General features: G+C 45.2%; 1 protein-coding gene across 1 annotated transcript in view; it reads left to right on the top strand.

The window, feature by feature from the left end:
- The window catches only part of LOC126989876 (laminin subunit alpha-1-like), a 53738-nt gene extending 41785 nt beyond the window's left edge, over positions 1–11953 (top strand). Inside the window, 3 exon segments of the mRNA XM_050848500.1 lie at positions 8148–8200; positions 11059–11285; positions 11837–11953. Of these exon segments, the coding sequence (XP_050704457.1) occupies positions 8148–8200; positions 11059–11285; positions 11837–11953 (397 nt within the window).
- The last annotated feature ends 218 nt before the right edge of the window (positions 11954–12171 follow it).

Raw genomic sequence — 12171 nt, 5'->3', positions numbered from 1 at the left:
TCATGTTTCTAATGGTATCCCTCTAAGCGAGAAAAAGAGAAAAATCGTCACTACACAAACCATTTTATAATATATATCAGCATTTGTGACTTTCAGTTTTGTGCATCATCTATTTTGGGGGTTTATCATTACAGCACAAATTTGGCCCGTCGCTGCTACACGGTAGGCCACAAATTTCTCCCGTCGCTGCTACCGTTGTAAGATACTGCGATGATGATAAAGAGTAAACAATAAACTACGCAGAACTAATGAAAGCGACAGCTAAAGTGAACCGAATGGCAAACAGGGAATTGTTGAAGTCAGGGGCGGATGGATAAATGCACGGTGGACGGATGAATATACAACATTTAAGCCGGAGCAGGATGGATATTACACTACCGCCAAAACAAAAACAGAGGTGGAGGACGTTCTAAAAGGTCGTTTCCCGTGACCTGATTGTGTTGTCGTTGATATTGCTAGCCATTATTAAGTTTATTATTATTATTGTTATTGTTATTTCTATTATCATCATTGGGTTCTTCCGCGTCACATCGGGTAAACGCCCCTCTCACCAGGATAATGAGCGAGCGAGGTGTGTTGGGCGTCGGGCAAAATGAAGTAATTGTAAGCCCGTTGTGAATTATTTCGGAGCCGGAAGCACCGTGCACGCGACGCTTTCGCAATCAAGGCATCTCTTCAATTCTACCGCGTATCCATTATAATGAAGTGGGCTCGTAAACCTCTGATATCACAAGCAGTTTATGGCGATTTAACGACGCCGCGGCTCAGAAATATTGCACGCGCGAGATTTAAATATTTACAAAACGACGGAGGCTACGGAAATGTAAATGAGCATCGCCAATAGAACAATTCCGGAAACAAAAAAGGTGGAAGCTCTAATCGTAAAATTATATTAGACACGGCGACGTTAAAATAGCTTACTGGTGAAGAGAGACGGACACGAACATTTAGCTTTCAGGCGCGCATTGAAATATATTAAATCGCTCATCTTAAATTTATAGAAGGAACATTGAAATGGTTACCGAGCGAAAGGGCAAGAACGGAGAGGTAAATTCACGCCGCAAGAAGAAAAAAAACTCCAGGAATAGCAACCTAAAAACTACTGACCATATCACAAGACTAACATTTAAATATATACCCATACTAGAGGCAACCGTGAAAGTTAAAACCACATCACAAAAAAGAGCATTTTGGGCAATAACTATAAATTATTATGGAAAAAAATTAGAAGGGCATTTGAATATTTATAAGCGAATGCCAGTCACGGGCAATGCAAACTCATACCGCAATAAGGTAACGCTGTAATAACCTGAAGTCTGATCAAAATTTTATTACTTAGGGAAAAGGATGAAAGGAGAAAGGTGGGTGAGGAGGAAGGGGGGTAGGATAGGTTAGGCGCGCACGCAACTCTGTAATCTTATTATTATATGATATCCTTACTTTCTGCGGACTGTGAATTAAAAAGCCACTTCATAATTTTTTTGGAGCATTAAAGGAAATGTTACAGCAGGAAAGTGGACTTAACCTAGGCGTGTGTGTGTCAAAGGCTTGGGTAAACATTATACTTGACTGCATTTATACATAGATTTGTGTGTGTGTGTGTGTTGTGTGTGTGTGTGTAGCAAGATAGAAAGAAGAAAACTAGAAAGAAGAGGGAACAGGAGGATTACAAAGGAAAGCGTATTAAAGGTTAGGCACCTCTGTCACATCTCCACTTATTATTCTGATTCTGGTGTTGTGTGTGTGAACTACATGGGGGAATGTAAAACTGACCCACTTAATTATCGGAGCGTGAACAGAAACAGAAAATGGGGGCAAAGGAGAGTGAGTTGATATAATAAAAGAATATAAATGTGCCAACAATTCACCTCCACATTTAGGTCATTATTTTCTTCTGTGCGTCTGAACTGAAAATCAACAAAAGGAGCATGAATGAAAAAAAGCAGAAAGGACTGAGGGCTGATTGACTGATCGTTCGTGTTGAAGCTTGGCTCAAAAAGACCAACAAAGAAGCCAAGCAGTGAAAGATAACAACACCCAATCAGCTTAGTGAGGACATGGCGCCACTATAGAACACTTACACCAGTGGTGCTTAGATGATTGGGGCTGGGGCCAATACCATCCAGGCCCTCGAGGTTTTACCGGCGCTATAGGTGCAGACGTATACCAAAAAATAAAATAAAAACACCCCTCTGATTTCTATTTTCATAAACACATGATTGGTTGGAAAACTCGTACAATTGAGGTCAGAAGATCAAAACTTGAATTCAAATGAAACTGTAGCATGACTTCTCTCTCTCTCTCTCTCTCTCTCTCTTCTACATGTAGTATTTCTCCACATCCTTCTCCTTCTCCTCCTTCATACTCATCGTAATTTTAATTCTGATCTCCTTTCTGTTAATCTTCCCCATCGACATCCTTTCTTTTCAGCCACGTTCTTCTGCTTCTTCTACTCCTACTCCCTCCCTCCTCCCTCCTTCCTCTCTAATACCATACATATTAGCTACTATTCCCCTTTGATCCTTCTCTTCTTGTCCTCCTCCCCTCTTTCAAGTCCTGATGATTTTCTCTCCACTTCATTGCCCCTCCTTCCTTCCTTTCCTCCTCCGACACATCCACTGCATTATCGATTACAGCCACCTCCTTCCTTCCGCCTTTCTTCTCTCCTCAACGTGTGGCAGAGGATGAGTGATCGCTTTCAGTTTTCTTCTGTCTACTGATCATTTGAGGATCTTCCTCACACACGAATAAGAGACAGGAGTTGCCAGTATTTCAGGTCTTTTCATTACCTAGCTTCCGGTGCTGACATGAAACACGGGCAGTGCGAGCTTTTTTCTTTGGAAACGGGCAAAACAGTATTGATGATGGTGATGATGGTGTTAATTGTGATGATTATGATATTATTTAAATGGTGGTGGATGTCATGGGAGTTCTCTCTGTGGCTGAATAACTTTTCGTTCTTTTTTCTTTTTTTTTTTTTTTTTTTAATCGCCATTTCACCTTATTTTTTCTTTCAAGCTGTATTTTAAGGTCTTTCATGCGTTCTTTTTCTTCTGTTTCTTTAGTCTTTTTTACTTTTTATCACTTCTTGTTTTATTCATAATTTTCCCTCTGCTCTTGACTCTTCTTTTTTATTCTTGTAGCTCTCCTTTTCGTCATCGTGTTGATCTCTTCTTGTCCTTCGCCTTCACCTTGAAAACTCCGGCCAAAGCGCGTCTTAGAATCGCCACTGGTTGCTTTGGCCTTTTGTGCTGAATTTACGAAGGCACAGTAGAAGGAAAACGTGAAAAAATGAAGCAGGGGTAATACTATTTTATTTTTTTTTTCCCGGAAATGTACCTTTTGCTTGGAATAAAATAATGTAAGAGAAAAACACATTACTAGGAAATCCTTATGACCTGACGTCGATGTATGGTAAAATCTATAAATATGAAATGTCAACGAACTGGAGGACAATATTGCGTAAAATGCAAGCCGTTTGTTATTATCATGGCTTTATTTCACAGAGCGACGAGCGTCCATTCAGACAGACAAAGGCACAAAGCGGCTGTGGAATAAAGAAAGAAACAAATATGGAACAGGATAGAGAGACAACAGGCAGGGGAATCTAATAGATGGACAGACACGCAAATAAAAAGGTTAAAACACAGACAACTTCCCCCCACCCCACACACACACATACATATAAACACACACACACACACACACACACACACACATGCACACACACACAAGGGTTGATATACATATACACACACACTTGACATTTAATGGACACATTGTGCACACACACGGTCAGCGAGTGGAAAAACAAACAACAATAAAAAGCGTGAAATGGAGCAGAAAACGTTAAAACGTCCATTCTCAATTCGAAAAACTACGGATCGCTGGGCACCGGAAGTACAATGGGATATGAAAGAAAAATAAATGTATGCATTCACACACACACACACACACACACACACACACACACACACACACACACATTTCATATTATATATATAGAGAGAGAGAGTATATATATATATATATATATATATATATATATATATATATATATATATATATATATATATATATATATATATACATATGCACTGGTGATTTATTAATAAACTTATTAGGGTGAACCTTTCTTTTGAGGAAGCTATTGATTTTAATATCAACAAAGTTGTTTTTTTGAGGAGCAGTTTGGGGGAAGAAGGAAGCGCTGTATGGGGAAAAATATTAGCAAGAAAAGTGGAGGTACAGGCAGAAAACTGTAAAATAAGATAAAAGGAAGAAGGAGGCGAGGTCGGAGGGGAAAAAGCGCAAGTGTCATGCTAATTCCCTGTTATTGAGGGACTTTGTGAACACCAGCAGCAGAATAAGAAAACGCCGGTGTTATTTTTTCAAGTACTGACGCAGAGAGGCAGGAACGAATTGCCCAGTGGGGAGAGATAATGTACTCTCTCTCTCTCTCTCTCTCTCTCTCTCTCTCTCTCTCTCTCTCTCTCTCTCTCTCTGTGTTGGTCGTACGGCACACACACACACACACACACACACACACACACACACACACACACATACAGGTAAGGTTAAACTTCCACGCCCAACTCTCCGCCTCCTCCTGTATCCTAGGCTAAGCACCGAGGTCAAGCCAAGTGCTCACACAAAGGCGTGTCACTGGGGTCACCGCTTTCCGATGGCTCTGGTGATTCTATTGCAGGCTAAAACACATGAGTGATTTGACTTTGAAAATTTTGGTTTTTTCCATACTACAGTTTCTCCTTATGTTTTATTGGTGTTTCCAGCCACTTCTGTTATTTTCTTTCTCAGACCTTTGTTTTCTTTTATCTTTCATACTTCACAGAGGGATGGGAGGAGGCACTGTGTGTGTTTTCTGCCATTTGACTTTCTTCTGATTACATATTTGAAGCTTATTTCTCCCGTATCTTAAACAAATATTGGTAGGTGTCGCGATTTCATTATTCAAGAAGAATAGCCTGTGGAAAAAATAATTATGGAAGCTAGACCGCCATTTTGATTGAGAGAGCGGGAAGTGCAGTCACAGGACAGGCGGGAAAACTAGAAGGCGGGAAACAGTACCTATTTCAAATCAGTATTCGTTGGTTACTGCTTGTAAAGCTGAGTTATGAGGGATGCATGACCCACTATTACCTAGGTGCATGGTGTTAGTTATTAATTAAATAATAATCCATAGCCGTTAGGGCGTTAGGTATAAGGGAAGTATGCAGAAAACCGAGATGTCAGTGCATGGCGAGAGCTGGCATCTTGATCATCAAGTGCTGAGGATTCTTGGTCGCCGGGCCCCTCATTCCCGCCGCCATCTTCTCCTCCCAGACTCAAACGTGATTAGATCGTCTCCCACCAACCTCCCAAGCACACGTTTTTTCATCGTGTGGTGGTTCTTCCAGCTTTGTAGTATCCACATAAGTCCAGAGTGGATTGTGTTGCAGAGCTGAGGGAAGCCCTTGAGGTAAGGAGGGCTAATGGCGTGCTTGTAGAGAGAACGAGAGAGATCTGAAGTTAGGGACTCCAGGGCTCCAGACCACGAGGTAGATCAGGTGTGGCTCCTCAGCTTCTGCCCTATCTCCAGTTAAGTTACAATCTATTTGTATAGGATGTAATTTGAAATAGATAGTTAGGTTGCTGTGTGCCTGTTTGTTGCTTTAAATAAATCTTAAGAGCAGGTGATCTGGTCTCTTTGCTTTAACCTATGGCGTAGTGTGACTGGTCATATATATATATATATATATATATATATATATATATATATATATATATATATATATATATATATATATATATATATATATATATATATATATATATATATATATATATATATATATGAAATAAGTGGACTAGAGGGGCTGTGAGTCTGAGAACTCAATTTCAGATATTTTATTTATATATTTTTTATTAAGGAGAATTTACGGGATTTTCGAAGTCCAGGACCTTTCAAGCAACCCCACAGTAGGGAAAGGATATATTTCAGTTCAGACTTTTATTCCTTACTTTCTGCACGAATTTTAATAAAGCTTTTTGTTTTGTGCCTTTGTGAAGATTTTTGTTCTTTTTTGTCACGGCAAATAACTATTATTCGTATATTGAACTAATGAACACAATATTATTTACTTATACTATCAAAAACGAATATATAATTTAACTTGACGTTCATCCCCGTCACACTAGTTGGGTCTTTCCCAAGCATCTTCCTCCTCCTCCTCCTCCTAAACTTTTCGCTTTCCGCTTCTCTCCCGCCGCCGTAACTTGGTCCAGCTTCTCTTTATCTTCCGATCTGTGATTTCTTGAAACGCCGACTTCCACGGCTGAGACCTACCTGAGTTCCCATGCGCTCGTGTGTGTGTGTGTGTGTGTGTGTGTGTGTGTGTGTGTGTGTGTGTGTGTGTGTGTGTCTTTACCATATCAAAGCGGCGTCGGCCAAATCCTGACCTACTTCTAAGAAAGCTCTCTCCATCGTCGAGATGCTCTGACGTGCCGTGGCCTCTGTATTCTGATCGGCGACCACAACGAGGCGGCGGCGGCAATTAAAAGCGACAGGAACAACAGTTAGAAGTTAGAGGAGTTCGTAATGAGGCTGACAAGGGCTCCATCTCGGATCATCAAGGAGAATTCATGGCGACATTAAATTTGAGCGAGTAAACTGATAATGTAGTGTTTGTGTGAGTGGGGTTTGAAAATGGGCCGGACGACGACTTGTTGGAGATGCGGGATGTTGCGGTGTGGTGTGCTGTGCTGCGTTGTGTAGGGGTTAGTATTGATAATTGTGCAGAGACGCGAATAGCTGTTTTTTATATTATTATGTGTTGTGCCGTGGTTAAAGCGTATAAGCCGGTTGTGCTTATTTCTGGCATGATAATGTTGTGAATAGTCCTGAAGTGCTGTGTTGTGCTGTAGTAATATGCAGTATTGTGCTGTGGTATTTTGAGAGGTATTGTGCATTATTGGTATTATTAATGTTGGCTCTGTGGTATTTAATCACAGAAGTCTTCATAGCTGGAGCCACGATGATGGTCGCAGTCTGTGGTGCTGTGCTGCTGTCATTTTCTCTCAATATGTGGATAAAGTTTTCTCATTTTCTATTCAACTACAGCTGTGTGGACTGAAGTTGAAATGTGGAGACTTATATCCAGGCCTGCTCCTAAAAATCTGATACAATTTTCTGCATCATGATATGAAGACAATATTTTAAGATATTTTATGAACACTTCGTTTCCTTAACTTATTTAACAATCACAGGTGCCTGACTGTCGCCGTAAAATAGAAGGATGAAACCACAAGCTTGCAGTCCTTAAAACAGGGTAATAAAACTCCAGTTACGAGGATTAAAAAATGGCTCATCTTCTGTGGGAGCCTCAGTAATCTTTGATATTTGTAATCTTTAGTTTAATTAATATGAGAGAGATGAAACTCATCTGAAGCCATATTTTTGTGAGCGGCAAGCAGGAACGCCTCAGAACTTTCGTGTTGATAACTTATGTTGAGATATTACTCGTGGAAATGCTAACAAATGGACGGCAAGAATAATTAGCGGCAATAAGCAATTGTTAGAGAAGTTTACATGTCAAATTGTTGATTATGGATGAAAGTTTAACCTTTGGCTGGAGTAGGATGAAGTGAACTCAACATCAGACTGAAGTGTGAAACTAGAGAAAGGCCTTATTAGTCGTAGAGTGGACTAGTAACGGCTGGGCGATGATAGATAAGCAACACAACTTATTCACTTCTGAAACTAAAGTAAGACGCAGCAGCACTTACTCAAAAACCAGATAACCTGGAGAAGACATAGAGAAGCCTGTAATAAAAGAGATTTGAAGTTGAAAACATCTTTTTACTAACATTGAATATCCTCTTTCCTCAATTCTCAAAAACATCCCAGTGGCCAAGTACACATATTTGACAAGTGCTTTTCAAGAGTTTTTGGGATTTAGAAGTGAGCTTTAGTAATCCTGGTGTCAGCTTTACTACATTCTTCCGCAACATGAACCTAAAGCACTCATTTGAACCTGAATTGATCTCCTTTTCAGGCTTTGGAAATAAGCTGAAGTGACCAGCGGTGAGAGAGAGCAAACACCAGTAAACAACGTACATCTCCTACCCTTTTTCCCTCACACTCTCAGGTGCCGTAATATAGACTCCACTAAGTCGAAGGAAAGCAGCCGAGTGACCAGTGGTGAGGGAGAGCAAACACCACTAATTAAGAACTACATCTCCTTATCTATTTCCCTCAATAACCTCTACAGGTGCCGTAATATAGGACTCCAGCTAAGTCGCAGGAGAGGTTAGCCGAGTGACAACGGTAAGGCGAGCAAACACCACTTATTAAACTCCTCCTTCTTTTCTCTTTGCTCAAAAGTTCAAATTCTCGTGTATCCTGGAAACGCCGCGGCCATTCTCTCCTTGAGGGTTTTTAAGGGCCACTTCACGTCGCGCGTTCTCCCTCGCTTAAAATCTGGGAGCGCACGACTTGCTTCCTCGAGATTATCAGTGGAAAACTGGCCCGAAATCAATGGAACGATTCCGGGACCGGATGAACGGCTCGGTAAAGCGTCCAGATAATATCGGAGAGACACGGCGGCTTGGCTTTGAGTGGGGATGGTGGGGTGGGGAGGGAGGGGACTTAACGGGCGTTTATACCATTTGTGCTTTTCCTCCTCCTCCGCCTTCCCTCCTCCTCTTTGACTTCCCTTCTCTCTCTCTCTCTCTCTCTCTCTCTCTCTCTCTCTCTCTCTTTCTCAGATCTCCGCCAGAGGGCTTTTGTTTACGAGCCTCTGTGCCTTCTCCTGCTTTTTGTGCCTTTTCTGGAGGACCTGGTGCCCTGCCCCTGCCAAGCTCAAGCCCAGGACTCCAGTAGGACCCAGAGAGCTTGTACGTTACGTTGTTGGATGTAGTGGGTCTGGACATAGCCTGTAGATTGGCCTATATTTCACACGCTAAGTCCTAGGCCCCTCCTGGCCGGTCCTTTGGCCACTGCGCATGCGCAGTAAGGGTAGTGTGACGTCACGTCGTCATGGCAACGCTGTCCCTGCCTCATTGCTGGTGACGTCGCTACCCACGCCCCACCATGGAGTATACGGGACCTGCGACGCTGACCCAGCTAGAAATGGACCTTGCTCTCAGTGACGACGACGAGAGTATGGCCCATGTCAACGCCGAACGTCACTGGCCACCCTTAGACCACCATCAGGCTGCCGCTACGTCATCCACCCCCACGAGCCCGAGCCAATCTCACGCCCCTCTTACTGCCGTCGCCAATAAGCGCCGTGTCGACTCCTCGTCCGACACCAGTACCGACTCACTGAACCCCCCAGCCCTCAAGACTCTGAAACACAACGAGATGCACCCTGCGCATCAGTCACCTACCTTACTATCGCCTGCAGGTCAACCATCCCCTTCTGACACGCGCGAGGCGGCCGCTGCACTCCCCCCTGCTAAGGGCCCGCCACACCCATCCCTTGGCCCCTTAACCCCTTCTTCCCTGCCGCCACCACCTCCCAGTACACCTGCCCCTGTCCAACCAGCGTTTGCGCCGCGAGCAGACTATGCAAAGCTCGTTTTCCCAGGCAACCCGTCGGTGGAAACGAAACTACGGTGGTTGTCAGAACTCAACAAAGTCTTCCAGTTAGATCGTTGTCTGGCTGAGGTGAAAATGTCTGCTGTGACGTCGCGCTTCGTCTACATCTCAAGGAAGCGCGAGGACATCATAGGGCGAGTCGTGGCTGGAGAGTTTCTGTCCCTAAAGCTTGACATGCAGGACTCCCCTGAAAGGCCAAGGAAATATCCTAGCTACCTTGTCACAAGGTATCCGGTTGGAGTCGCACCATCGCTGGCCAAGGAACTGATCGGAGTCCATTCTACTCGACGATTCCATGTAAATGGGGAGCCCATCAACCGTATCGTGGCCACCTGGAGTCTGCCTTCCCCTCCTCCGTCCTCCGTTGAGTTCAGTTTTTTACCCTTCCTTCCTGCCTGTGAGCTTCGCAGACTGGAAAATGATAAACCAACGTGTTACAGATGCTGGGGGATTGGCCATATATCTCGATACTGCTCTTAATACAAGAAATGTGCTTGGTGTGCTCAAGCCCACGATACGCGCACCTGCCCTCACAGTGCCCCTCCGCCGCCACCCTCTTCTGCGTCATCAGCCACCAATGAGTCACCCATGCAGTCCGCGCCCGACACCGCTCACTGGGAATGTCCTCGGTGCCATGAAAAGGGGGTGAATGTGTGGCATGGATGTGCGAAGCGCCGAGTCAGCCCTGCCTCCCCTCCCGCTCCCCCGCCACCGTTGCTCCGCTCTGCTCCCGCTGCTGCTACAAGCGCCTCAGCCTCGACCGCACACCATGCCCAAGTTGCTGCCCTTCGTGACGCCGTGTCCTCCCTTACATCGAAAGTTAACAGCGTAACAGCGCGGATTGATTCCCTGAGTCTCGACTGGATGAACTGGCAACTAAATTCACCGCCGCAGAAGCCAAGCTCGACACACTTGTTGATGCCCACACGAGCCTGCCAGCTGATCGCCAACGTCACCTCCCTCACCGAGAGGGTCGGCACACTCGTTGATACCGTAGAGAGACTGACCGATGAGAAGGCGCAGCCTCCTCCTCCTTCACGTGGAGCACAGCGCTCTGCGGCACGCCTGACCACCCCCACCATACATGGTTCCCGACATCCTAAGAGTAGACCTCAATAGAACAATGGATCTCGAAATCATCTCTTGGAATGCGCGTGGCATCAGGAACGTCGCAAGGCTCGCTACTCTGAAGGGCAATGTATACCAACATCATCCATCGGTCATCTTTATTCAGGAAGCGTTTGTTGGTCCTCTGCTGGGTGATAGAAATGCTCCCCCGCTTACTGGTTACGTGCCCTATGTCCACCCGGTAAGGAATGGACTCATCAGCTACGTTCACGCTTCTGTCACTCATAAACTCATACGAACATCAGCGGGTGCGGACATGACATACCAACTGCTGGAAATAACTTTTGGGAGTGGCAAGCTTCGCCTGTGTAATGTGTACTCCGCCCCAGGAATTATACTATTGGATGACCTGCCGCCTCCATCGCCTCACGGCATGATATACATGGGCGACTTTAATGCCCGTCACCCTGACCTTGGTGACGCCTCCCCAGTCCCGAATCGAAATGGGCCCCGCCTTCTCAACTACATCAGAAGACACCGACTCAGCCGCTGGGACACTGGCGGGGCCACCCACTCACACGGGGGAACCTTGGATTACATCATCACATCCGGTCTTGTGGCGTCCCATGTCAAGTGTTCATCTGTCCCTGTGCTTTTCTCAGACCATGTTGCCCTCAGATTTCACTATTCACTGCCGTCCACACTACCTGTCCCACACACTCGTACCCGCGTCACCATTCCCCCTAAATACTGTCCCACTTACATATCTTACGTGACCGCCCTGCTTCCTACCTTCAACTTTGCCTCCCCTGATGAACTCTACTCTTCCCTTGTACGGTCAACGCATGACTTCTCCAGCCAGTATGTCACCAGACATTAAAAGCCGCCCCCGAGTTGCCACCAAGACGTTCAATGATCGATTACTTCAGGCTGAACAGAAGGCAGTGCAGGATGGCCTTGCCTTTCAAAGACACCCAACTCCCGACCATCTTTATCAGTACCAGCGCTCCAGAGACGACTTTGTGGCCTTACAACAGTGTGTTCAGCGAGATTCATGGCAGTCACTCACCAGCAGCTTAAATCACCTCACTAGCGTGGGTTCCATGTGGCACCTCATCAATAAGCTCGTCAAGAAGAAAGCCCCCACTGCTCTCCACCACTCCCCAGCTGAGTATGCTCGGTCCCTTAATGAAGCTTGGTCCGAACAGTCAAGAACCACCAGCCTCCCTGCGCCTGTTCGGGACGCTCTCGCCACTGGAGCCTGCCTTCGTTCCCTACGCCTGATGGATGCACTGTTGCGCACAGATGAAGATGATGATGTTCCAATCACCGACGATGAGCTCCGGCGTGCCCTCCTGAAAGGCAAGTCAACAGCCCCGGGGGAGGATGGCATCACATACGCTGTTCTGCGTCTTCTCCAGCAGGTCCCTGGCAACCCTCTTCTTCGCCTCTACAATCTCTGCTTTCTTTGAGGACACGTGCCTCCAGCGTGGACTTCCAGT

Source organism: Eriocheir sinensis, unplaced genomic scaffold (assembly GCF_024679095.1).
Source record: "Eriocheir sinensis breed Jianghai 21 unplaced genomic scaffold, ASM2467909v1 Scaffold1354, whole genome shotgun sequence".
In the NCBI taxonomy this organism is placed as follows: domain Eukaryota; kingdom Metazoa; phylum Arthropoda; class Malacostraca; order Decapoda; family Varunidae; genus Eriocheir; species Eriocheir sinensis.
This window is presented reverse-complemented; position numbering and strand designations above follow the sequence as displayed.